Genomic DNA, 25,747 nt, shown 5'->3' with positions numbered 1-25,747 from the left:
GTAAGGTAGGAAGTTTGTCTCCAAGTCTCAGCAGAAGGTCATTCATTGCCCCTTGTCAGTTTCCCCTCTACAGATCTGTCAAGATATTAATTATATTTTCCCCAAGTTGTCCTTCTCTCCGCCAATGGCTTGTCCCTGGCTGGGCAGTTTTACAAGGGGAGAGAAGCAGTGAGGGGGACACGCTGGGTTCTTTGCCCGATTCAGCTCCATACGATGGCCGGGGAGGCTGTGTGTCCATCCTGTGCCCTCCCAACCTTGGAGCAGGAAGGAACATCACTGTGCTGGACGCTTCCTCCCTCACCCCTTTGTTCCCTCTCCTGGGAGGTCACCCGTCGTGCATGGCCCCAGGAATCAGGGGCAGCAGGTGGCCTGCACACAAGGGCACGTGGTTCTAGAACTGTCTAATTGCAAAGTTAGCACAGGAGCAACACAGTCCATGTCATCAGAGGGCGATGGGAGGGCAGGAGCGGAATTAGAAGGGAGCCTTTTTTGGAAACTCTTTTTCTTTCTAAAGTGTTTTGAGGGGAACTCTCTTATCCTTTCCATCCCTTCAAAATGGTCTACCATATATCCCTTTAGAGCAAGGCAGAGCCAGCAAACTTTTTCTGTAAAGGACAAGAGAGCTAATACTTTAGACTCTTCAGGCCAGATGGTCTCTGTCAAAATCACTCACCCCTGCAGCTGCAGCACGAAAACAGCCACGGGCAATATGTAAATGAGCGGGTGCGGCCATGTGCCAATAAAACTTTATTGAGAAAAAAAACACGTGGTAGGCTGGGTTTCAGCCCTGGTTGCTGACCCATGCCCTAGATTTTCATAGCTCTAAATATCTTACCAATTAAAGCAAATTAATTGCATACGATACTATTTTTATGATTCTAAACTAACAACATTGTAAGACCTGTAAGATGTACGAAGAGATACCCAACGTATTTATTTTGGGTTTGGAGGAATTAAAAAAAAAGAAAATATTTTCATTTTTAAAACTTCACATTTTTAAATTTTACAAGTCTACCCCAGAGAAAATGTTTTCCGTTTCTATACTGGGCCTGGCTGTGGTGACTGGTGTGAGAATGTGCTTCAGAACCATAAAAATAAATGCAAGACTTGATAAAGGCCTCTCGCTGACAATCCTGGCATTGATGTAGTCTTGGCACCGGCCTGATGCCCAGTTTCGGAGGCGATCTGCTGATGGCAGGAACATTCCTGGTGGCCAGCCAAGCCTCCACAAACACCTCCAAAGTTCTCCGTGGGCAGGGGGACAGAAAGGAATGTGTTCTCTACCAAATTTCCCAACGATCTGTGATAGATGGGGTGGAAATACACAAAACACTGCTTGCATGTGGGTGCAGTGAGATGGTGAGGTTAAGAGCAGGGCTCTGGGATCAGACCAGCTCATCTGGCCAGCCTGAGCTGTGCAGCTGCGGGCAAGTCGCTATCAGTCTGATCCTCAGTCTCCTCATCTATAAACTGAGAATCATAATGAGACCTCCAGGGTCTGGGAGTGAAATGATTTAACCCTCATCCGTAAGGCACTTTGCACGGTGCCTGGCTAAGGCTAGTTAAGTACCAGCTTTTATAGTTATTATATGCTTGCTGTGAGAAGGAGACAGTCACAGGGTAGCTTTGGTTTAAACCCCAGTATGATCAGCAGCGTCAGAGGCAGTACTAACCCCAGGAGGCCTGCCATGGCTGGTCACCAGCTAAACTCAAGTCCCAACAGGGTATTTCCAGCCACACCATACTGGATTATGGTCTGGGACTTCCTTCCCCAGCATTCTGCCCTCGGAGGCTGATGGCCGTCCCTACCTCTCCATCCCATGGTGCCCAGCATAGTGTGGGCCGGGGCTGCTCCAGCAGAACGCAGAGCACGCTCACTCACCAGGTTCATGATGAAGTACAGCTCGATGGAGAGGTACACGATGAAGAAGACACAGGACCAGGGGTTCCGGGAGTAGGATGGCATCATCACGTCTGGGAAACTGTGTTTGCAGAGCGTTAGCCGCCGTGTGTTTGCAGAGCGTTACCCGCCGTGTGTTTGCAGAGCGTTACCCGCCAGGCCGGCGCCTGCTGGGCTCTGTCTTCTCCAAGGACATCTCTCTTTTCTGCCTTCCCAGCCCCCTCCCCTCTCCCTGACGCTCAGCTGGCCAGGCCACTCCCATCCCTCAAGGGGCCCTGAGCACCTGTCTGGGCCAAGATGTGAAATATTCTTGCCTGAAAAGAGGAGAGGACCCTGGGCACTAGCAGAGGGCAGAGCCAAAGCAGAGCCCGAACTTACTTGGCTGTGGTCAGAAGGACAAACAGACTGATGATGCTGTTCTCCAGGGTGCTGAAGTACTGCGGGGGGAAGGGGGAAAGGGGGGAAGGAGGACACATGGGCGCCAGGCCAAGGAACGGGCTGCATGCGGCGGGCCACCTCCAGAATGCCCCCTCCCAATTCCTTCCTTTTCCCAGGGGATCCCCGAAGGATGGCGGAGGAACAAGCAAACATGGGCTCCAAGGCCTCCTTCCTGAGCTCAATGCTCCTGGCAGAAGCAGACAGCTGGCTCTGGGACTCCTCTCCCAGAGAATCACATGTTTGCACAGTTAGCTAGGCTCTCCTTCCACTGCTTCTCTGCCAAAATGTCCCAATGTTCCAAAGCTGATTGTGTAAACACCCTTCTCAAAGATTGGCCAGGGGAATCCCCTTGGCACTCAAGGAAGGAAATGGCTCAAATCTGGGTAACAGGGAACTTTTGGGTGCCATAAGCTATGAAGAGAAACTAGGCAGGGCATCCCGTCCTAACGGGGCAAGGAGGTCGGTCCAGCCGCCCTGTCTGAGGGGAAAGGCCTCACATAAAAGAAACAGATGAACACGTCGATTACTTACGGGGTCTGAAGGATTAGGGGAGAACAAGTAGAAACCTAGGAGAATGGTGGGAAATAGATTGAAAAGAGGGTTAGGGCAGAAGTCCTGAACCCAGATGTCCAAGGGACTGGACAAATAAACATAACTGAGTATAATGGGCCCAGGGAGAGCACAGGGAGTGGGGGACTGTGGCAGAGCGGACCGCACGCTCTGTGTATAGGAGCAGGTGCTACTGGGCACCAGGTAACTGCTGCCATGTGGGAGTGTGATCGAGTACCATCGTGTCTATTATTTAAAAAAAAGGCTGGATGTTGGGGGGGAGTATAGCTCAGTGGTAGAGCACGTGCATAGCATGCACAAGGTCCTGGGTTCAATCCCCAGTACCGCCATTTAAAAAAAAAAAAGGCTGGATCTACAGCATGGTGACTACAGTTAACAATACTGTATTGTATATTTGAAAGCTGCTAAGAGAGTAGATCTTAAAAGTTCTCATCAGAAGGAAAAAAGACTACCTACAGTGATGGATGTTAACTAACCTGATTATGGTGATTATTTTGCAATATACACGTATTAAATCACTATAGCGTAGACCTAAAACTAATACATTGTTATATGTCAATTATATGTCAATTTCTTTTTACAAAAAGAGGTTGAAAAAATTTTTTTTTTACATTTTAAGGCTAGAAATCTGTACTTTCAGGTGAAAATCAAATTTTAAAATGCTGGCTTGGCACTGTGAGACCAAACAAAACTCATCCACAGGCTGGATTTGGAACCCAGGCTGCTGGTTTGCAATCTTTGGTTTTGAGAACATGACAGTCAAGTAACAGCTCCAAAGGGACTCCGTTGCTCCCCTGCAGCCAAGGGAGGGACCAGGGTGGGGAGACCATTAATACCCTCCCTCTCAGGGCTATCCCCCTGAGTCCCTGAAATCCTGAGTTAGGAAAAGGAGAAACGCTGCCCCCAGGGGAAGTCAGCCCCCTTGGAACACAAAGGAAATTCTACCGAGAGTTGGGGGGGAGTAAGGGGGAGCCAATGGCTCAGGACATGGTTGTCATAAGGGCTAAGGGTCTCAGCACCGGTGCGGGCCTTGGAGTCTGGGTTCTCTGGTTCCGCTGTTCAGCCATCCGAGTCCTAGAGAAGGGACCGCACCCAGGCTCCCCAGCCATGTTTTAAGATCTGTGCAGCCTAAGCCCCGTGTCTGGATGTGGGTGTCGCATCAGTACTTGATCTTATCTGAAGTGGCAAGGCCTCCTCAGAGTTTGAGAGGCCCTTTACAACTTGCTTTTACATCTAATGGAGCCGAAGTGTGCAGACTCTAATGTCCAAGGCACATGCTGCAAAGAAACTCTCCCGCCTGTGTGTCAGGAAACATATGAGACTGTTCGCTGCAGCACGATCTGTGATAGTGAAAAGTGCCCCCCAACAGAAGCACGGAGAAACAAATGTGCTATACTCACAGGCCGGATCACGACATTCTAGTGAAAATGAATGACCTACCCCCACATGCATCAACACAATAAAGGACAGGGGTACCCCTGGGAGCAGAGGGGAATTGAGACCATGAAAGGTTACGAAGACAGCTTCTGTTTTGTTTCTTTATTGCATTTCTTAAGTTGGAATCCACGGGTGTTTCCATCATTTCAAAAACCTTTCTGAATTTCGAAAGCTGTCAAAGCGCATTTTTCTTCAACTGTGAGCTTGCTTTTGGGGAGTGCCTGGGTCCCGGGGGACGTGCAGGGGAAACTCACCGAGGATGGCGAAAATGATCATGAAGAAGAGCAGCAGGAGGAGGATGTCCATGAAGGGCGGCAGGGACTGGAAGATCTGGCGCAGGTTGCTGGGGAGAAAGAAAGATGGGGCCCAGGAGGGGTGAGGCGCAGCCTGGGGCGGGCTGGGGCCGGGGGCTGCTGTCTGGAACTCCTCAGTGGGATATGTGCTTGTTGAGATGTGGAAATGGAGCTCCTGATCCCAGGACACTAAATCCCATCGCCACCTGGCTTGTGACACCATGAGCGACTCCCTAGGACTTCCACTCACTGGGTGACGGGGAAGACCCAGGGCAGGAGCAACTCCTTACAGAGCCCAAGCAGGCCAGTGCCCTGCAGGAGATGGAGACAAGTAGGAGAAGGCCAAGGGCATGGCCTCTGGCGCCAAGGTCAGCCTGCACAGGATGTGGGATGCGGGAAGACATTTCAGAGCCACCCAGTCCTAGGACACTTGTTTCTGGCTTCAAGGACAGGCACAAAGAGTGAACCACTAGCCCACTCTCATCAACAGTACCCCAGCCAAGGAGTTTTCCAGATGGATTCTCAAAACTCAGTTTGCCTCTAGGCTAACGGTCTGGTTTGAGTTCAGCCCCCCAGTCTCCGGGACATGTCGGGACAGCCCGCCGTGTCACGTGGACTTGGTGGAGTTGTCTGCTTTAAGCTGCGGCAGATACTGCGCCCAGAGTGAGGACCAGCCCCGGAGAAGCACAGGTAGTCAGGAGAACCGAACCGCACCGGGAACAGCACCTTCCTCTCTGTGCGGGTCAACGGGCAGAGGGAAGTGAGCGCACTTCTATGCCGCAAAGTGCAGGAGTGATCTTATCGCTCCGTGACTCACTGGCTCCTGCTCCACTGGCCCAGAGGTCACGATAGCGACCGTCGGGGCAGCTCCTCCCTCAGGCCTTACCGCCGGACGCCACCGCAGTACCGACAGTCCACCAGGAAGATGCAGCGCAGCGCCCGGGTCACCCGCACGTGGGACGTCTGCCGTACCAACACCACGATGGCCTCGATGAACTGCACCACCAGCACGGAGGTCTGGGGGCGGACAGGCACGGCGCACCGTCAGCTCCTCCCACCAGCCCTGTGCCACACACCCTGAACAGAGGGGTTGGCTGGACACTGCCCACTCAGCCTGGAGACCGGAGAGGCCCCGCCTTCCATCAGGCTCTCTCTCTTACCTCCCCCAACATCAAAGCAGGCCCCCAGGGAGAAGGCTTCCGGCTGCTGGCACAGATGTGTGGTCCCAGGAGAATGAGCCCCAGGGCAATGCTCCCAGCAGCTCACAGATGGTATTCACCGAGCAAAAGTGCCACTCCCCCAGCCACATCCACCCACCCTCTGCTGCCGTGAGGGCCCCTCGCGTCTGCAGCACATCCTGATCTCCAATTCCTCGGACACCTTCTCCAGGATCAGCGTGCAGACTTTTTATGTTGCCAAGAGCCACCCTGACACATCTCTACCTACGCCTCTTTCTGCTGCACAGAGAGAAGGTGTCCAACATGGTACTGATCAGCGTAGGCGTCGAGGCCACGCTGACCTGACTTTGAGTCCCACCTCTCTGGGATTTGGATCCCATCCCCTTCCGACCAGCTGGATATAAACTAGGACTAACAATACATTTCCCGCAAAGGTCATCGTGCCAGTGCTTGGTGTGCATTCAAGACCGAATCACATTTGCTACCATTAGCATCGCTGTGACACCTGGAGCAAGGTCGTGGCAAGGCTGGAGGCAGGGTGAGGACAGGGACCCGAGGTCACACTTCTGAGCACAGGACTGGGCCCATGGGGGATTTGGAAATGAAATGAAGGTACAGGCTTGAAGATGAAATGGGAGAAATGCTGTAAGGAGATGGACACGTCACCTTGACCATGGTCCGTTTGTGCCGGATGAAGGTGTGCAGGCCCAGCCACCGCAACTTCATGCAGAGTTCAAACACGACCACCATCAGGGCGAACAGCTCCAGGGTCGCGTGGACCTGCAACCGATGGGTGTAAAGGAGGCGTGGCATCATCGGTCCCTCTCCTCCCCTGGTGGCCAGCACACCCCCTGCCTTTTCCTCTGAGGCTGGAGATGGTGAGCAGGGCTGCTAATCAGGTGCGCTGCCCACCAGGAGCCAAGCTGTGGCCGCTGGTCCTGAGTGAGGCAATCAGACGGCGCCCCTCCCTGGAATTTACAACAGAGGGACTAGGGAAGGTGCCTTCACTCGGGCGGGGACCCCAGGCAAGACTTTTAAACAGCTGCTCCCGGGGCCTCCCTGTCTGAAATCTGTTTGGGGTCTGCCCTTCCAGACCCTTCCGGTTCCCCTTCAGGTGTGAGTTACTTTGCCCCCCGAGAGCCGTGGCACCCAGCCAGCCGGACACTCACGTAGATGCCCAGCCGGAGCGCGGGGACGGCGGGGGCCTCGCACAGGGAGAGCAGCAGCAGGAGCAGGGCCGCAGACAGCTCCATCAGGTAGAAGAGGTGGTTGTGTGCAAAGAGGTAGGCCGCCAGCGCTTTGGCATCCTTGGGGTGGGTGAAGAACTTGTCATTGTTCTCACCTTCCTGCAAGAGCAAGAGCCGTGTGGGCGAGTGAGCCTCCAGACGGCGGGGCGCCGGGGATGCGCCGGGGATGCGCCGTGGGCGGGGAGAGGAGGAGGGCCCCCGGCAGATGAGAGAAGACTCTGGCAGGAGACGGGACATGACGGAAAATCGGACATGTCATCCTCACAGAACCGCACCCCGATCAAGTCTCACCCTTGCCTGCAGACGGGGCTTCGGTGACTTGCTTCTTCCCAAAGCTACTTGGAGGAATCAAAGAATAAAAAGTCCAAGAGATTGAAGAGATGCAGGCACATCTGGTCCCCTCTGAGGTCACATCCTCACCCTCAGGCATGCCTGTGGGAGGTAAGCGCTCGGGGTCTGGGGCAAAGGAACAAGAGCTGGGAGCTGGCTCCCCTCTCCTCCCTGGGAAACACGGAGCACGCGCCGTCACCGTCACACCATCGACGGGATGACATGCACTCACTCCCAGGGCTCCTGCAAGACACTTCGGACGGCTCTCCATGGATGTCACCTCTTGGTACTACTTTACATTCTAGTAACTTTGAGAGAAAAAGAAGCTTGAGGGCATCTTTATTATACTCCTGCTTAACTCAGTTTCCCCATCCCACTTTCCACCTAGTTTCAGAACCCCTGCAAAATGCCAGGCCTTGCCCTTAATGCCTTCACCCCAAGAGTAACAAGACAGTGGCTGAGCTCTGCCGTGTGCCATACAGATCACTGCCCTCAACACTCCTTTTACTCTCGACAACTTCCCTGGGGCATCTATTACCCAATTTGACAGTGATGCGAAGCTTGAGGCACTGGGAGCTACAGTAGCACCTGAGCTCAGAGCCAGGTGGCCTGACTCCAGCCCCCTGCTCTATTCTCAGCCTCCGGCGGATGATGGAGAAAACACATGGCAGATCCCAGGAACGGCCCACTTGGGAATACAACCCTACGGTCCCTGTCAGATCAGCCTTCTTGGGGAGGTGGGGGGGGGGCCTTCACTGCCTCCCTGGGGCTGGAGGGCACAGGGATCCCACCTCATCAGCTTTGTCACATTGGTACCCCATCCAGCAGCCAACACGCAGCGAGTACTTACTTGGCCAAAGCTTCACATGAGTCACCTTGCTTCAGTGCGTCTCCCCTTCCCTGCCCCCACTCCCTCCCAACCTGGAGGAGACATGTTTGGTTGTCACACACAGCAGAGGAGGGGGTTGCTGCTGGCATCTAGTGAGTAAATTCCAGGGATGTTTCAAAACCTCCTAAAATGCACGGGGCAGCCCCTCACGACAAAGAACTGCCCAGGCCCCAAATGTCCATGATGCTGAGTTGGGACAGCCTGTCTCATTCACTCCCAGCACAAACTCTCAGAATACAGACTCCAGAACGGACGCCCAGAGCCCTTCTGAAAGCATTCCGGCTGTCCTGGAATGCAGTCAGACCTTCAACTATTCCAGCTATTCGACTCTTCTGGGACGAGGCCACACTCAGCCATCCTCACCAACCCTGATTCCGGGGAAGGCAAAACTAGCACATGCCAGTGAGTCCTGCAGAGTTTGCAAAGCCAGGCTAATGGGGAGGAGTGTCTCTGGCCGGTGGGCTCCAGTGCCAACCCGAGGTGGGAAGGCAAGAGATATTGTCGACCCCTCAACTGGTACGGTGCCTGGTGCACACAGTAGGTGTTTAATAGATATCTGGTAGGATGAAGCACTCCTGCAGGAGATCATTCTCCAGGCCCCTGCCCACCCCCAGGACCGTCCAGTAGCTGGAGGCGGGGCGCTGTGACTTGGCTATGGTTTGCAGGGGGACGTCAAACAAGTCACTTCCCTGAAGCTGGATACATCACTACCCTCATTATCAAAAAGTAAAGATGAACCACAGACTCAACAGGACACCCCCAACAAAGGGAACAAACATCCTGGCAGCCAAACGGAGGGCAAGCTGGACAAGCCTGACTCACAGCCTTGTGATCTGTGCCGGGCTGTGGTTGTCACCACCACCACCATGGCCACGGGGGACACATGTGGTGGCCTGGGAAGCTTCCTGTTTGGATGATTGAAAAGTGCAACTCTGGAGTAACTTCTTCCAACAAGTAGCCAGGATTGAAGGTCTGGCCAGAGGAAACCACTGACGTGGGAGCCTCAGAGTTGACCTCTGGGACTTGGAATGGCCACAGAGGAGATGGGGGACGAGGACTCCCCCAGCAAGGACGGAGTGAGATATTACCAGTGTCACTGGATTCTGACCCAGATCCTAGGGAGAGTACTGGCCTTTGTTTCTCAGCTGCTGATCGTGGACTAGATTAGGAAAAACGAGAAGGCAGGCCAGTTGTACGTGACTTCCAGGCCTCTGCTCTCTGCTCCCAGGGACAGAAGTCCACACAGAAAACTGGGCCTGTCTGGGAGGCGACAGGACCGCTGAGCACACGGCTCCTGAGTGAGGGTGAGTTAGTTAACAGGTGAAATTCGGAAAGAGAGGAAACCGCGGGCACCAGACAGCCTCAAAGCAGTGAGGGGCCAGTTACCCCAGCACACCAACGGCCTGGTGCAGGGGCCACCCTGCAGCGCCCCTGCAAGCATGAGAAGGATTACTGGACACCAACTAAACCCATCCTCCAGAAACAGCCACGAACTGCAGTCCACAGGGATCCAAGTTTTGCTTCTATTTTTTTTTTAATGGATGCATCTTTGGTAAAAGAATTCAAATTATACACAGAACTATAAGGTAGTTAAAAGTTCCATCGGCCAAATATAATCATCTTTAATATTTATGTAAATAACTTTCCAGATGTAAATGAGTATCTGAGCATACATACAGAAACACACAGATATGCATTACATACAATTATAATTGTATATAAAAATGATCATACGACACCTTCTGTTCTGTAACTAACCTCTTTTCCCACCAAGGCATGACCCATTTTCAAGTGACTACGTGGGATCAGGTACAGAAATGAGGGAACAACATGTAGAAGAAAGAACATCAGTTGGAGGCTGGATGGATACGGTTTAAATCCAAGCTTGGCAATTTACTAGCTGGATGGCTTTGGAACTTCAGGCGTAAGAATTGGGAGGTGATCAAACTGTCTGGGAGGGTTGTTAGAAAGATCAGCAAGTGTCCACTTAAAGTTAGATTTTTTTTTTTGTATATAGATTCATTTGTATTATTTTGCAGATTCCATGTGTAAGTCATACCATATGATATTTGTCTTTGTCTGACTTACTTCACTTAGTATATCTCTAGGTCCATCCATGTTGCCACAAATGGCAATATTTCATTCTTTTTTACAGCTGAGTAATATTCCATTGTGTGTGTGTATGTGTGTGTGTATATACACACACACATATATATGCACATACATACATATATGTACACACACCACATCACCTCAAGCCAATTATCTGTTGATGGGCACTTGGGTTGTGTCCATGTCTCGGCTACTATAAATAGTGCTGCTATGAACATGGGTGCACGTATCTTTTCAAATTAGAGTTTTCCTCTTTTCCGGATACATGCCCAGGAGTGGGATTGCTGGGTCACATAGTAGCTCTATGTTTAGTTTTTTAAGGAAACTCTCTACTATTTTCCATAGTGGTTGCACCAATTTACATCCCCACCAACAGTGTAGGAGGGTTCCCTTTTCTCCATACCGTCTCCAGCATTTATGATTTGTAGACTTTGTGATGATGGCCATGTTTATTACTAACGCTCTCACCTGCCTAAGGAAAGAAGGAACGGTCAAGCTATTCTAATTCCCCCCCACCCCCTCTTATTTAGCATCTATTCAAGGTGCTAAAGCACCTGGAGAAGATGACAGTGCATAGGATTATCCTGGGTGACCCTGCCATCGCAACAGGCATGTCCGAGCTGGCGAAAATTTCCCCAAAACATTTCTATTGCCTTAACCTGAAGCAAAACAAGTTTCTTGAGGAGTACAGCTATCTGTGATGCTGCATAAAACGTGAGACACTTACAGACACCTGAGCAATTACCAAATAAGTATCTGAATTTAACTAAGTCTTCTTTAAAAATAGGAAAGCAAATACGTACAAGGGAGAGCTGCTTCAAAGAAAAAAAAAATTAGGGGAAAATGACCATTCAAATGGATTTAAGTAAAATTCCATTTTTCCTTACTCAATGCACAGCAGAAGCTGAAATCTTATAATGACAAAAATGGCAAGATTAAGGTAAAAACTGCCAGGCAGTTAACAGGCCATACCCTCTTCGGAAACTATTCGATACTATATACCAGGGGCCCTAAAAATGTGGATTCCTTCTACCCAGTAATTCCACTTCTTGGATCTTTCCTAATAAAATAATCCTAGATATTAAAGAGAGAAATAACTGTAGACAGAGATTGTCCTCAGATTAAGATTTATAATCGGGAAATGCATAAAAAGGGAAATACATAATAAATAAGGGAAATATAAAAAGAGAAGATCTCCAACCTTATCAGGAAAGTATAGTAAATTAGGATGCATTTACCAGATATAAAGTCTTTAAAATTTATAATAATGTGAGAAAAAAGCTGATGCTACATGCTATGAAAAAAAAAAAGAAGCAGGCTGTACAAATGTAGATCCCACTGGACTTTTAAATTCTTTTAGAAAACATATGAAACCTACATATAGTCTCAAATATGGTTGACAGTGACTGCCTTAGGTGTTTTTTTTTCATATCCCTTTTGTACCTAAACTTATTGTAATAAGCATGTATTATTTTTATTTGAAAGTATCATTTTTATTTTTTAAAAAGCATAAAGTAATAATAACCATGAAAGCCAGAACTGAATTTCCAGGCATCCAATAGAGCCCCAACCACCCTCCTCCACCAACAGGTGCCAAGAACGGCCAGGTCCTGGCCGGGAGCTACTCACCTGGAGGTAGATTGCTGCCTCTTGATAATTCATCTCCCAGTTGTGGCCGGTGGGACTGGAGGGAGGACTCTCGCCCCCTGAGCTCAGACTGGGGACCTGGGAGTCAGGGATGTCATATTTGCCTCCATCTGCATTGCAAGAGGAGATTCACTTAAAATCAGGCTTAAGAGAATAAAAACACGGTTCACCGGAACAAAAGGCTGGCAGTCGCCGCGTCTGCTCACATATACATCCTATTACCTCCAAGTCAACACTCAATCCTATGTACTAACGACAGTAAGAATTAGGATGGCTAGTTCAAAATGTTTTCCTTTCTCTTATTAAGTGAAAAAAGCAAGTACAAAAAAAAACATATAGTATGCTAACTTTCGTGTAAAAAAGGGGAAGAAATAAGAAAACATACAGGTATCTATTTAACAAAAGAAACGGGAAGAATAAATTAGAACTGAATGAAATTGGTTACCTACAAGGGATGTGGGGAGAAAAGAGTGGAAGTCCCTCAAAGGGAGTGATCTTTTTGGTTACTTTCGACTTGGGAAGCATGTTAATAGTCTACCTTGTCAAAAAATAAAAATAATTGGATTTGTTCCCTGGTGCGGGGTCATCTGTGGGTTTTCCCTGCTGACACACATGCCCTCTTCTTCCAGTAACACAGCCCCCCTGCCTTTGAAGAACATCCTAGCCCTGCTTTCTGTCCAGAGTGTTTGGCTCTGGTCGACTCCATCCCTGGCTCCTGGGCAGGTGATCTGGTGCAGTGAGACTCCCTCACCCCGCCCCTGGACAGGCACTGGTTCAGGCAGCGGTGCTGAGGACTGTGGCCAGTGAGGACCGAACTGGGAACTCTCCCGGGACCAGTGAGAAAGGAGGGGTTCTTTCCCTGTTGCTGCTGGCGGCTGCCTCTGCCACCACATGGGGAAAGCCTGCCTGAGTTACACCCCTAGATCAAGCCGTGCCTGAAATCTACCTCGTGGCATTTCCAAAATCTGAGCCACAAAGATCCTTTGTTACTTTAGCTTGTTTGAGTTGGGTCTGTCACAACACTCAAGTGTCTCCACTGATTCAGGGTAACCAATGGCACCGAGAAATGACTCACGGCTTGTTAATGTACTGGGAGAAGAATCTGGGATGAGAATCTGGTTCTCATAATCCACACTCTGAATGCCCCACCTATAGGAGATAAAGAATCAAATGTCTGGATAACGAGTTATGCAAAGGTCGCAGGGACTAAATGTATAAAGCTCACAACCAAAGGGGAAACGGAAGGAAACTGGCAGGATTCACAGGGCGATTGGGTCACATCTGGTCCTTCTGACCTTGAACTGCTAAGCAAGGGCAGACAGGTCTGCACATCTGCAAAGCTCTTCTCTACCCATTTTTAAAAGTACTTTTATTGAGGTCTATATGACACACAATAAACTGCACATATTTAAAGCAGTCAAGTTGATGGGTGTTGACATGCATACACACTTGTGAAACAGTTGCTCCAAACCAGACTGGTGAGATCCTAATTGGTAACCTGCATGCCTATCAAGAATTAGAAGGGGGACAAGGTGGTCCCAAAAGGGTTAAAAATATAGCAGTGGTTCCATCCTAAAATGGACTAACATTTAGGATGCAGGACATCTGGCTGCCGCCGGCATTTGGTTAAGTCCGGTCCTCCTCCACCCACTGCTAACCTTTCCCAAATCTGATCCCAGCGCCCATTTCTGAAAGAACTAAGCCCCAGGCGGAGACAGGAGAAGGTCAAACCACTTTCCTTGACCTGCTCACGTGGCCCAGGGAAGCGTGAGCCGAAACGTGACTCCCAAGTAGGAGAAAATACAGCCAGGCAACTGGGGGGGGGGGGGGGGGCTGCTGGGATCTCCTGCGCATGCGCCCTGTCCTCCACGACCTTCACACAGCCGGCAGCGCCGGCGCCCAGGACTTGGCAGCCCCAGGTAGAATGAGGAACAGTGCCGGTGCAGGGTGGGTGGCGACATGCTGGCACAGATGGCGGCGGGGATTAGCGCTGCCTTCCCAGCCCCCGCTAGACATAAACATCTGTGTGAGCCCCTGCCTTAGAGACCCCCTGTGTGAGTCCTCCCAGCTCTTCCTCTCACGTGGCTGGGGAGAGAGGTCCTCAGCAAATGGATCCAGCTTCTACATCCCGCCTCGGGGAGCTCTCTCAGCCCACCCTGGCGGGGAGAAGGCGCATGGCCCTCCTCAACTCCCCGCCTCTGCCCCCACCACTTACATCACCCACTGCTGTGACAGGGGTGAGGCGGCATGGGACTGCAGGGTCCCGCGCTACGAGCCAGTCCTTGCCACCTCCGCCTCACTCACACTCACACGATGGGTTTTGCCTGCGAGGCAGTGGGGCTTCCCTGTGTGGGTTCTGGAGGGCTCTTTGCTGTTCGTCTTAGAAACAATGAGTGTCAGGTCTGGAACGGGTCGTAGACACCACTTAATTTAATGCTCTTCTCTTAGAGACGGGAAACCAAGGCCAGGGTGGGGATGTGTGTCTGTGTACCCGAGCGGATCAGTCAGACAGCCAGGTGTAGCACCCCAGCCTCCGGGCTCTCCGTCTGGAGTTCTCCCCACCACAAACGCTGGTCACTCATCTCTCACTAGAGTAACGTGGACGGTGGCTCCACCACCCTCTGTCCGCACCCGGTAACCACTGGCACGTAGCTGTGAGACAAATCAGAGAATCAGTGTCTGGACCTTGCACAGACTCCCACTCCCAATGGTCGGAGCTCTTGGGATGTGCCATGAGGGTCCCAAGTGATTGGTGGACAGGCAGAAGGGCTTGACGGGGAGGGTGGCCAGGAGAATATTTTCCTTGACCTACAAGTGCTGAACGAACAGCCAGACCGGCAGAGGATCCTGGGCAGGAGGGTCCTCAGGGAGGCAGGAGGCTCAGCCCCACAAGTCCCCCTGCATTAATTACGCTGAACGACCCCCCAGATACTGGCTGCGTGTGGCCCGTAAGCTCTCACCCTCACCTGCTCAGCCACGGCCACGGCCACGGCCGAGCCACCTCTCCACTGGACGGCACAGTCCCTTCCACTGATCTGGCTCCCTACTCACTGTCCTGCCCCTCTGTGATCTATCCTCCATGCCAGTCAGAGAAATCCTGTGTTATGTGTGTGTTTTAAGTAAACTTTCAGCTTAGTATAACAATAATCCTTAGGGGAAAAAAAAAACCTAAGCCAGGTGGTGTCCGTCCTCTGCCCCAAATATGCCGTGGCCTCTGGCTCCTGAGAACGCTCTTTAGTCCTCCTCAGGATGACAAGGTCCTACGAAACCCAGTCTGAGACCTCTCTGCTGTCATCTCTCCACACTCGCCCCTCGCTCCAGCCACACTGGCCCCCTTGTCATCCCGGGACAGGCCTGGAACATTCCACCAAGGGCCTGTGCCCTTCCCTGGATCTTTGAAAGGCTGGCCCCCTCACATCTGTTGGGGGTCCACCCAAAGGTCATCTTCTCAGAGGCTGCCTTTGGCTTCCCTGTCACACCCCCACCCCCTGTCTCCCTCACACAGCTCTGTGCCTCCCCTGGGGTTGTATCATCGCCTGGCAGGGCACTGGTTTACCTGTGGGCCTGTCTAGTGCCGGTTTCCCCACCTAGATGTCAGCTCTGTGAGGTCAGGGACTTTCGTCTTGGTCCCTGGTTGTCCCCACAGCCCAGAACACTGTTAGGCACGATGCACAAGAGCTTAACAAACATATCCCAATGGAAGCCGCCTGAAGATTCCAGAAGCACACCCCCGTGGAGGGCAGACTCCATCCGGGGCCCAGTGGGGAGTGCCCGCGGGTGCTAAGAAAAGGTGTGACATGACCTCTCTGTTTTCCAAAGATCATTCTTATAATATGGGTTTGCTGAAGAGGGTCTATTTTGTGTAAGAGTAATTCGGGGCAGAACCTTGAAAAAGAAAAGGGGGAACAGGGCTCAAAGAGCTGAGGGGAAAGAATGGAGAATTCACCCCTCCAGGGAAGACTTTGTTCAGCACATATGACCAGTCAACCTTAAACACTTGCTCAGAACACAGAATTTGGCTTGCTTTCCAGGTCCCAAAAGGCAAAGTCTGATAGCTTGTTTGTGGCTGTGACTCGGGGAGAGGGCTGAAAGGCCCTCGATGACAAGGATGCTGTGGGGCTTTTCAAGGAAGCCACAGGTGATTTCCAAGATTTCTCTCCCTCCCCAACTTCCTAGCAGGGCAGCACATTTAGGGATTATGGGAAAGGCACGAATGGAAGGCAGGGGCCATGGCCCTGCAGCCAAGACACAAAGAGGTGGGGCTGGGGCGCCGCGTGGGCCTGATTCCTATTCCCTGCCCCTGTTCCCTACTTCGCACTTCCTGGGTTGGAGAAGTGGCCAAAGAGGTGATGGAAACGCTCCAACTCCCAAGTGCTTTATTGTCAAGTATAAGGATGCCCAAAAGCTTGGCAGCCTCCCAAAGGGAAAGGATTAGGGTAAAAGAGGAAGGTTGGTGGTGGCTGGGGCAGGTGGGGACAAGGGAGCTGGTCAGAGGTGAGACAGACTGTAGGCCTGTAGTTCAGATGGGGTGGTGTCCGGAGGCACAAGGCCCTGCTTGCTGGGGCACTGACCCGAGGGGGCTTCCCCAGAAGGAACTCTCTCAAAGCAGGAAGTGAGGCTGTGCAGGAACTCCCGGGTCCCCTGACTAGTCACCACTGGGAGTGAGGTCCCAGGGGATGGTCTGTGCTCATGTCACCACTGAGGCCCACGCACCATGCCCGCTGGGTCTGCTTCAGGTCATGCCTGGGGAGCCTCAGACCCCAGTGGCTCTTAGCACCCACCTTCCCCGGTCACCTGGGGCCCTGCCCTGGCCTGCTCCTAGCCACCTGGGCCAAACGTGCACTTCCTGGGAGGAACAGTGGCCCCCAGGTCTCTAAGTAAATGACTGATGCTTGCATCTTTCGGGGCACCCGCTGCACAGGGAGTCCTGGACAACCAGGCGGTCGGGAGGGCTCTCACACAACACCCTGGGTGCCCCCCTTCCTGTGACTGGGGCCCTGGCCTCACACCGGTGATTATTACAGACTGCATAAGAATCAACATATTTGACCTCCAACTTTAGCACCAACTTTGGCACCATACTTGCCCAGAGCAGGGCAGCTGCTTCTAGCCAAGCTGAAGAGGCAAGGTCAAGGCATACCGCAAGGGCCCAGCTGGAGATGGGATGACATCACCACGGGGCTGTCGGGGAGCCAGCCCTCCACTGCCTCCTCCAGGAAGATGATGGCTGGCCCTCGCCTCTGCATTTCCGCCTTTCCTGGGAGGCAGCTGGCCCGGAAACAGGGAAGAAGCGGTAAAAAAGATACACGGCCGCCCAGGAGGGTGGGAGCAGCAGTCTTCCTGGTTCCCACAGCAATCCAGCCTCTTGGCTCGCAGGAGGTTTTAAAAGGGCCAGAGGAAGCTGACCAGGAACATTCTTGGCAACCAGGAAGATCCCATTCTGCACCTCTGGGGAAAGTCCCCTGAAGGGAAACACTTTGTTCTGCACTTCTGGTGCCCCGGGCAGAGAGCTCTCCTGTGAAACCAGTCTGCAGCCTTCTCAGGCCTGCCGATCTTAGCCACTAAAGACTCATGCAACACCCACTCCTTAACTACCCTCCTTGCGTCCTGGCAGCCAGCCCAGGGAGGTGAGCATCAAATCACTCTCAGAAGGAGGAGAAGGAACTGAAAGAAACTGCTGAACTGACAGGCGTCCGAAGACAAAACAAGAACAAAAAGCTCTGCCTGCAAGGAGGAGAGAAGTTCTGCACGCAGAGGACAGCCAGACAAACTGGGATGACCTGTTTGCACAGATGGTAACGCTTCTTCCACGCTGATGTAACAGGGCCCAGACGCTCCCTGCAAAACAGCTGGCTGCTTTGCATGCAGCCTCTGAAACGACCCTGCGGGGAATCCAAGGTTTCCGTTCGCTGGAGCACAGCGGGCAGCAGCATCCTGGTGGCGCTGGGTAAATAGAAACAGTTTCCATATGCCGGCTATAAAGCTGCGCCCGGGGAGGAGGGAAAGAACCGGCAGGAGAGGAGGGCTTCTGTGACCTGCCCCCTCATCCAGCGAGCCCTGGGGCTGGGCAAACCACCTGGGCCAGGCCTTCCTCTGGGGCCTGGGCAGAAGTTCCTTTGGATAAAAGGCTCTGATCAGAAAGGAAATGATTGTTCTCCAGGAGGTTTACCCTGAGGATCCTGCCCCCAGTCCATCTTCACTCCTTTTCACTCTCATTCTCTCACACGTACACAATCTCATGTACACACACACACACACACACACACACATAGAGCAATCCTCTTCAAGACAAAACGTAGCTCCGGACAGTCAAGTTCACTCCCAGCTGTGCCCCTCCCCTGCCCTTGGTTCACGATCTTAATCCCCAGAGCCTCAGTTTCTTCATCCATTCACCGGGACCGGTGCCAAGTGTGCTCTGGGCATCTCAGAAACAAATGCAAATACCCACAAAGCACTTGGAGCCCTCCGGACACCGGTGCCCACCAGAATGACAACGAGCAATCGCCCGACCGTTTGCCAGTTGTCGCTGAGAGCCCCACTCCATGGGAAAAAGCTTGAAGAGGAGAGGAAAATAAACCAGAACGAGGCTGCTGAGTGTTCCAGGCGCGGTGTCGCCGGCCCCGCTTCTGGGCCGGCTGGCTCTTTAAAGGCCCCCGGATAAAAATCGGGCAGAAGACACTACACCGAAAGAAAGCAGAGCACACACTTCCTTCTGCTCAGGGCTTCACTGCTGATGACTGGTTGCAAGATGGTGTGGGAGGTAGACCCGCCGCCCCGTTAGGAAAGGCTGTAAACCCAGGCAGAGCCCCGGGCAAATAGACCGACCTCCAGAAAGGCCAGGGCTGGCACGCGGCCTTCCCAGTTGAATCACTGGCTTCAAGCCCGAAACCTGTCCTGCCAAAGGCTTAAGCCAGAGGAGGAAAGGAAAGATGAAAGGCTCACCCAGGTCGGTACTGGGTCAATCACTGTTCTAGAAGGAGGAGCTCTGGTTTGGAACTGGCCAGGGTGACACTAGCTGCCAGGGACCTAAGTAAGCAGTCAAATCCAGAGGGATTCTCTGCAGATACACAAGGCCAGCCATGGAAGGGCCTCGAACTGGTGAGAAAGTTGAGAACAGCAGCTCTAAACAGAGGAGATGTTTGGAGAGGTATGGGAAGGCAGGAGGGTGAAGATCAGAAACCACAGGAAAATAAACATCCGTTGGTGACCTCGGGTAGTGACTGCTGCCCTGGGGGCCCGCCCCCAAACTGGCCACCCAGGGAACTCGGCCCCTGAGGTTGCAACCTTGACCCTGAGAGCAAGTCCCTAGTCTTAACAAACCATTTGGTTATCTGGAGGAGAAAAAGCGAGGGGAAAGTTTTTACAAGGCTGACCTTCTGGATGCAAACAAATATGGTTTCATTTGAGGAGGCATTTATTCAGCACCTACTGTGTGCCAGGCATTGGGCTAGCTGTTGGGTTTGAAAAAGTAAAACCATGAACTTTGCCCTCACATGGCTCACCATCAGAAGGCGGAAGAAGGGATGTGATTAAAGGCATTTGTTAGTTACAACAACCCAGACAAGGATGTGACAGCTGCTGTCCCTGGGGGCTGGGGGAAGAGGCAGGGAGGGATTCAGGGGTGACGTCCACACCAGCTTTTAAAAGATGAAGGATGAAAAGGAGCTCAAACCAGGGGATGGGGATGGGGTGAGGGGTACGTTCCAGAAACGGAAGGTCATGCATAAAGCCCAGAGAAGCAAGTGCAGGCCATGTTAGGGAAACTGCAGAGGGTGCAGTAATTCTGAAGCCTAAAGGGCTAGAGATAAGGCTGAGGTGTGGGAACAAGAACAACACCTCACACTCAATGCTTTACAGCTGTTAATTCTTCTAAATATAAAAAAGCTCCATGAACCAGAGACCATCACTGTCTCCAGTTTCCAGAATGGGAAAGTAAGACCCAGAGAGGCTAAGTGACTTGCCCAAGGTCACAGAGCAAAAAAGTGGCCAGGCCGGGGTTCCAGCCCAGGCAGCCTGACTCTTCTGCGAGGCAGAGCAGTGGGCAGGCTATAAGCTACTTTAAGGAGACTGGACTTGAGCCACTGGGTTCTAAAGACAGAGCAACTGGACCACATGTGCCAATCGGAAATACACAGACGAGGTGGGCCATCTTGCTGAACATCGCAACCCCATTTACAGACAGTCTGCACAGGCCAGAAAGCAAGGTCCTCTTCCTGAGGGAGCCCTAGTGAGCTCCCATTTACAGAGCTGTTAACTCGCCAGAAGTCCCCCCAGGTCATTTGTCTGATCGTCCTTACCACACTGCAGGGGAAGAACTGTGTCTTGCCGGGGCTACACACCGCACCACCACCCACCCTTCGCTGAGGCAGAGAGAGAAAGGGTTTGCCAGATGCCTGCAGGGGGTTTCTTGGTGAGGCTGTACATGATTTCTACCTTCTTTAGTGTGTGGATTTCAAGGTTTGACATGGAATTGTACTTCCTGCTCCTGGGCCCCTGAGTTTATTTTTTATTTTTATTTTTTTTATTGAAGTATAATCAGTTACAATGTGTCAGTTTCTGGTATATAGGTTAATGTCCAAGTCATACATATATATATATATATTCATTTTCATATTCTTTTTCATTAAAGATTATTACAAGATGTTGAATATAGTTCCCTGTGCTATGCAGAAAACACTTGGTTTTTTAAATCTATTTTTATATTTAGTGGTTAACATTTGCAAATTGCCCCTGGGTTTATTATGAAACAAAAGGCTTTTACTCCCACAGATCACTCAACACAAAGTATTTATTGAGCACCCACCATGTGCAAAGTGCACTGGATGCTTGAAGAAAACATTTGTAGAGACAACACACATCTCCAAGACCTATGCTTCTCTCTCTCTCTCACACACACACACACACACACACACACACACACACACACAGAAACATGCAAACTCCACTCTGTTTACTCAGTGACGAGCACAGCACCTGTGCAAACATCTGTCCTGTACTCACTTGGAAGCACTGGAAATGCTAATTGTGAAGCGCACAGGGATGGGGAAGGGATCCGTACAAAGGCAAATGGAGACAAAGGCATTTTTCACTGCACCTGGGTGCTCCCTGGGCCTCTGCTGGGGGTCAGTAGATGAGCAGTGCTCAGAGGAGCAAGTCTGGCTGTGAGACTGGCTCTCTCCGTGTGGGCTACTGATGTATCAGCTGACAGTGTCCACTCAGCACGGATCAGAGGTCGGCTATAGATCCTACCTGAGAGCACTTGCGGGGCTGGCTAGACCTGGCTCCCATGAACGCTGGCCACACCCCAGCATCCAGGCTTCTGTTATGGCAGGCGGCTGTGCTCAGAAGAGCAGCAAGGTGGACAGGAGGCACAGGCTCCCTGTGGGAGTGGCAGTTGCGAGGAAGTCTCCATCCTGCCGAGAGCTTGATGGCTGAGGCATGTCAGGGACCTGAGCTTGCCTGGCTCATGCTGCTCCGGGGGAGCTGACAGGGCCTAAAAGCCTGTGCATAGTCACAACAGCCAAGACATGGAAGCAGCCTAAATGTCCATCAACAGATGAATGGATAAAGAAGTTGTGGTATACACACACATACTACTCAGTCATAAAAAAAGAATAAACTAATGCCATCTGCAGCAAAATGGATGGACCTGGAGATCATCATTCTAAGTGAAGTAAGCCAGACAGAGAAAGAAAAATACCATATGAGATCACTTACATGTGGAATCTAAAAAATGACAAAAATGAACTTATTTATAAGACAGAAACAGACTCACAGACACAGAAAACAAACTTACAGTTACAGGGGGCGGAAAAGAGGGGGTGGAGGGATAAAGTGGGAGTCTGGGATTTGCAGATACTAACTACTACATAAAAAATAGATAAACAACAAGGTCCTTCTGTAAAGCACAGGGAACTATATTCAATACCTTGTAACGGCCTATAATGAAAAAGAATATGAAAAGGGATATATACATTTATATGTAACAATCACTATGCCGTACACCAGAAATAACACAATCACTATGCCGTACACCAGAAATAACACAACACTGTAAATTGACTGTACTTCAATGAGGGAAAAAAAAAAGATAAAAGCCTGTGTGGTCATTGGCCGGGCACTAGGCTCAGCCTCCTCCTCCTCTTCCTCTGTTTCCCTTTCCGTTGAGTGGGGAAGGCATCTCAGAAGAGGCATCACGAATAAAGAAAAACAACAGACACCAAGGAGCCATCTCTGGGCAGGAGATGGGACTACCTGAGTTGAATCGTCCCTGCAATGCACCTGGACAGCCAAGGAAATTCATGTATCTTTCCCCCATTTGCCACAACAGGATCCTTAAGAAAATGCAAAAGCCAGCTGACGCTCCTTAAGAGGAAGCTGGAGAATATACTAAAAGGAAGGGCAAGCTCCAGGCCTCAGTTCCGAGAGTCTTTAGATTACCTGCTCAGAGGCTCAGGAAAGGGCATCGTTGCTACTTGGTTGCAAATGAAACCCTGATAACTTTACCATTAGCCAGTTTCCACTTGCTGAGTTGGTGCAGGGGCGACGTGTACGGAAATTCCCCACTACATCTTTATGTCAACCCCGAACGGAGATAATTTTATCCCCATTTTACAGATGAAGAAATTGAAACTCAGGAAGAAACTGGAGCTTAGCTCCTCATTCGAGGTTGCACAGCTGCTAAGAGATGACACTGGAAATTCAACCCCATTTTTCTTCTGTGGATGGAGAGACTGAAGAAATGTTAGAACGCACGTATTATCAGCACACATTATCACTCCCCCAACACACACACATTTCTAACAACCAAAGGATTCTCCCAAGCCACCCTGCGTCTCCAGACTTGGGAGCCCCTGCCCATCCCGGGACAGTGTCCAGAAGGAAACAGCACAAAATATCATGCAGCAAGCAGGCTCTGGTACCGAGAAAGTCTCAGACCCATTGAGGCAACCAGACGGGCTCTGGGCTGCACGGTAAAATCTGCCGTTGGCAACAACAAGGCAGGCCAGCCAAGTGCGAAGAGCCGAGCCTGCAGGAAGAGAGGACCCTGGGGAGTCACAGAAAGAAGGCGTCACAGTTGTCAACGACCACCCACAAGTGAAAGCCAACGCGTCGGGCAGCTTGGCGCGGCTCCAAGCCATTAGCCAGCGCTGAGCACAGTCGCTCTGCCCGAGCTGATTTCCAGCAAGGGCTGAAAGAATACAAAAAATAAGAAAGGAATAAAATCTCAGTCCAAAAAAAGAGATTAGCAAGAGAGAGGTGGCCCACGAGGAGCAAGGTGGTGGAGGGGCGAGCTCAGATGTGAGGGAAGGTAGGAAGCACCCCAGGCTACCACAGCAATTAGGGGACACGTGTGGACCCCTGGAGAACTCCAGAAGCAGTGAGACCAAAAACATCCCAAAAGCAGGCTGCTCCTAGGAGAAGCAGGGGCGGGGCCCCGTCTGGGCTCTTTCTGACCCGATCACATGTGAGTGAGTCTCCTTGTCACCCCAGATGGTTCCAGGCACTGGTCAAGCTGGGACAGACAGAGTCACTCGGGACCCTGGGTGTTTCTGGAGCCTGGTGACTCACTCCCAGATACACACATCTGTTTATTAGGTGTCCAGGGTATGTGCAGAGAAGATGTGGCCCCTGCCTTTGCCAAACTTGTTCTCCCAGATAGAGGCACAGTTGTGTGATACATCAGGACCCAAAACAACAGCATTACCCAGGCATGCACCTCCCGCCTTGTCCAACCAGGCTATCTCAGTCACAAGAAAGAAACCCACCAACAGGTTAAAAGCAACACAGTTTACAGAACCCAGCCAGATGCTGGATGAACTAAGGGGTATTAATCATACGATGAAACGGTGCTTTGCCAAACTCAGCCCTCCTGCTCCTATTTTAAATTGTCCACTTCACCAAAATTCCATTTTCTCATAACCTTTAGGAATTCATCACGGCACAAAGCAGACCCTGATGTGGTATGCAAGACGTTCATCACGTCTATCACACGCGGGCACTGGGGAGTGAGTGGGCCCCTGTGCAGGGTATTTGGAGGATGCAAACGTGCGGAAGGGCAGCCATTGCCCTAACCGGTCAGGGAGGGTGAGGGACGGCTCCGTGGAAACACAGGACAAGAGCTTCAGCTGAAGAAAGCTCACGTGGGTGTCCATCAGCAGCAAGAGACGGCAGCCCAGGGGGAAGTTTGGTAGTGAAAGTAGTTCAAATGAAAAAAAAAAGCAGTGAGATGATGTGATTATTGAGTAAATGGGATTTTTATGAGCAGTCCCATGTTTCAAACTTTCACTTACTGGTTCTGATTTCTGAAAGGCAGTGAAAGAACAAAGGAGGGGGTCAGCTAGGGGTGTAACTGATGTGGAACTTCTCAGTGGCCCCGAAAGTGCTGGGGCCACTGCCAGGTGAGCGGGGCCAGGCTGGGAAGGCGGGTCAGAGCGCTGGGTTTTCAAGGGCTTCATTTTCACTTGCTCCAAGAACCTGGCCTAACAGCCACCAAGTGAATGGGGCTGAGTTTATGGTTTCCTTATCTACATGTTGAAGTTAACGAGACTTTCAAGGTCACTCGAGCCTGGGTGGGGAAATGCTCCCTCTGGGGAAGCCTGAGAACAGAAATGGCAGGTCTGCGATCAGAGAGCAAGAGGGACACCACAGACCTGCCTGCCCAGGTGTGTGCCGGACACGCGGCAGCCCACCAACATCGACACCAACACTGACGATGAACGAGGGCCACGGCTCCCCTATCTGCCTGTGCAGGTTACATCCCTCCCCATGCCTCGAATTGCACATCTGAGAAATGGGGATAAATATGTCACTTCACAAGAGCTCTCAGGAGAAGACATCTATGTAAATTATGGCACACAGTGTTCCCAACCACAGTTGTAAGAGTGTTTGCTGCCTCCAACAAGAGAGGAACACGAATGGCTCTGGGCAGACTTCTACTTTAATGTGACATTAAGGACACCCTGATTTGTAAGCTCTTGGATTCACTGTCCGGCCGGGGTGCAGGGGTGGCGCCCACAGAGCACTCATGGGAGATATTTGCAACTGTCATTCCACCCAAATGCAGGCTGAAGCCACCAAATGTTCACCAAGGAGATTTCCCCGATAACTGAATCTTCCAAGGAAAAACAAACACCCTAAATCATGCCTTTAAAAAAAAAAAACAACTGCTGTTCCCATATTATACACTTGCTTGTTCTATGCCTAAAATACACAGAGAAATAGATCTAAAAAAAACATTTTAAAATTTGTAATCCAAATACCCTAGCTGTAGTCCAAGATGCCAGTTCCTCAACCCACGGAGGCTGGTCATGAGGGCAGAACCCCACCCTGCTTTCCTCTGCTGAAGGGAAGTATGAGCCATCCAGGCGTTATCATGAAGGACGAGAGATAAAGTCAGACCTCCGCTTCCAGGCTGAGCAGCACTTCATGATCAACCCTCAGTTAGGATAGATGGTCTAGGGGGGGCTCTGTCAGGGCACTGGAACAAAGCAGAACCGTATCTGCCAGCTACAGTTAGAAGCCACACCTTTTTAAATCAGGAGAGTCGGTCCTTTCTGATCCTAAGAGCTTGGCATGGTGGGGCAGGGCCAGGGCTCCAAAGAACAGATTCCCCCAACGTCTGCCTTTCTTTTACTAACGGCTTTCTCCTTGCCAGATAACTTTCTCCTTGCCAGATATGGCTCCCGGTGTCCCTAAGCTAAGAC

General features: G+C 51.3%; 1 protein-coding gene across 2 annotated transcripts in view; it reads right to left on the bottom strand.

Moving 5' to 3' along the window:
- Positions 1-25,747, bottom strand: part of TPCN1 (two pore segment channel 1) — a 71,347-nt gene that overhangs the window by 18,152 nt on the left and 27,448 nt on the right. For both annotated transcript variants that reach the window (XM_032472177.1, XM_006183837.3), the window contains exons 3-10: positions 12,024-12,151; positions 6,986-7,162; positions 6,483-6,596; positions 5,525-5,655; positions 4,600-4,688; positions 2,870-2,904; positions 2,279-2,337; positions 1,883-1,982 (exon numbers count right to left, since the gene is read on the bottom strand). In XM_032472177.1, coding sequence (XP_032328068.1) covers positions 1,883-1,982; positions 2,279-2,337; positions 2,870-2,904; positions 4,600-4,688; positions 5,525-5,655; positions 6,483-6,596; positions 6,986-7,162; positions 12,024-12,151 — 833 coding nt within the window. The remainder of the gene's footprint in view (positions 1-1,882; positions 1,983-2,278; positions 2,338-2,869; positions 2,905-4,599; positions 4,689-5,524; positions 5,656-6,482; positions 6,597-6,985; positions 7,163-12,023; positions 12,152-25,747) is intronic.

This window comes from Camelus ferus, chromosome 32 (genome assembly GCF_009834535.1).
Source record: "Camelus ferus isolate YT-003-E chromosome 32, BCGSAC_Cfer_1.0, whole genome shotgun sequence".
NCBI lineage: Eukaryota > Metazoa > Chordata > Mammalia > Artiodactyla > Camelidae > Camelus > Camelus ferus.
Note: the sequence above shows the minus strand (reverse complement) of the source record. Positions and strands in the feature narration are given on the sequence as shown.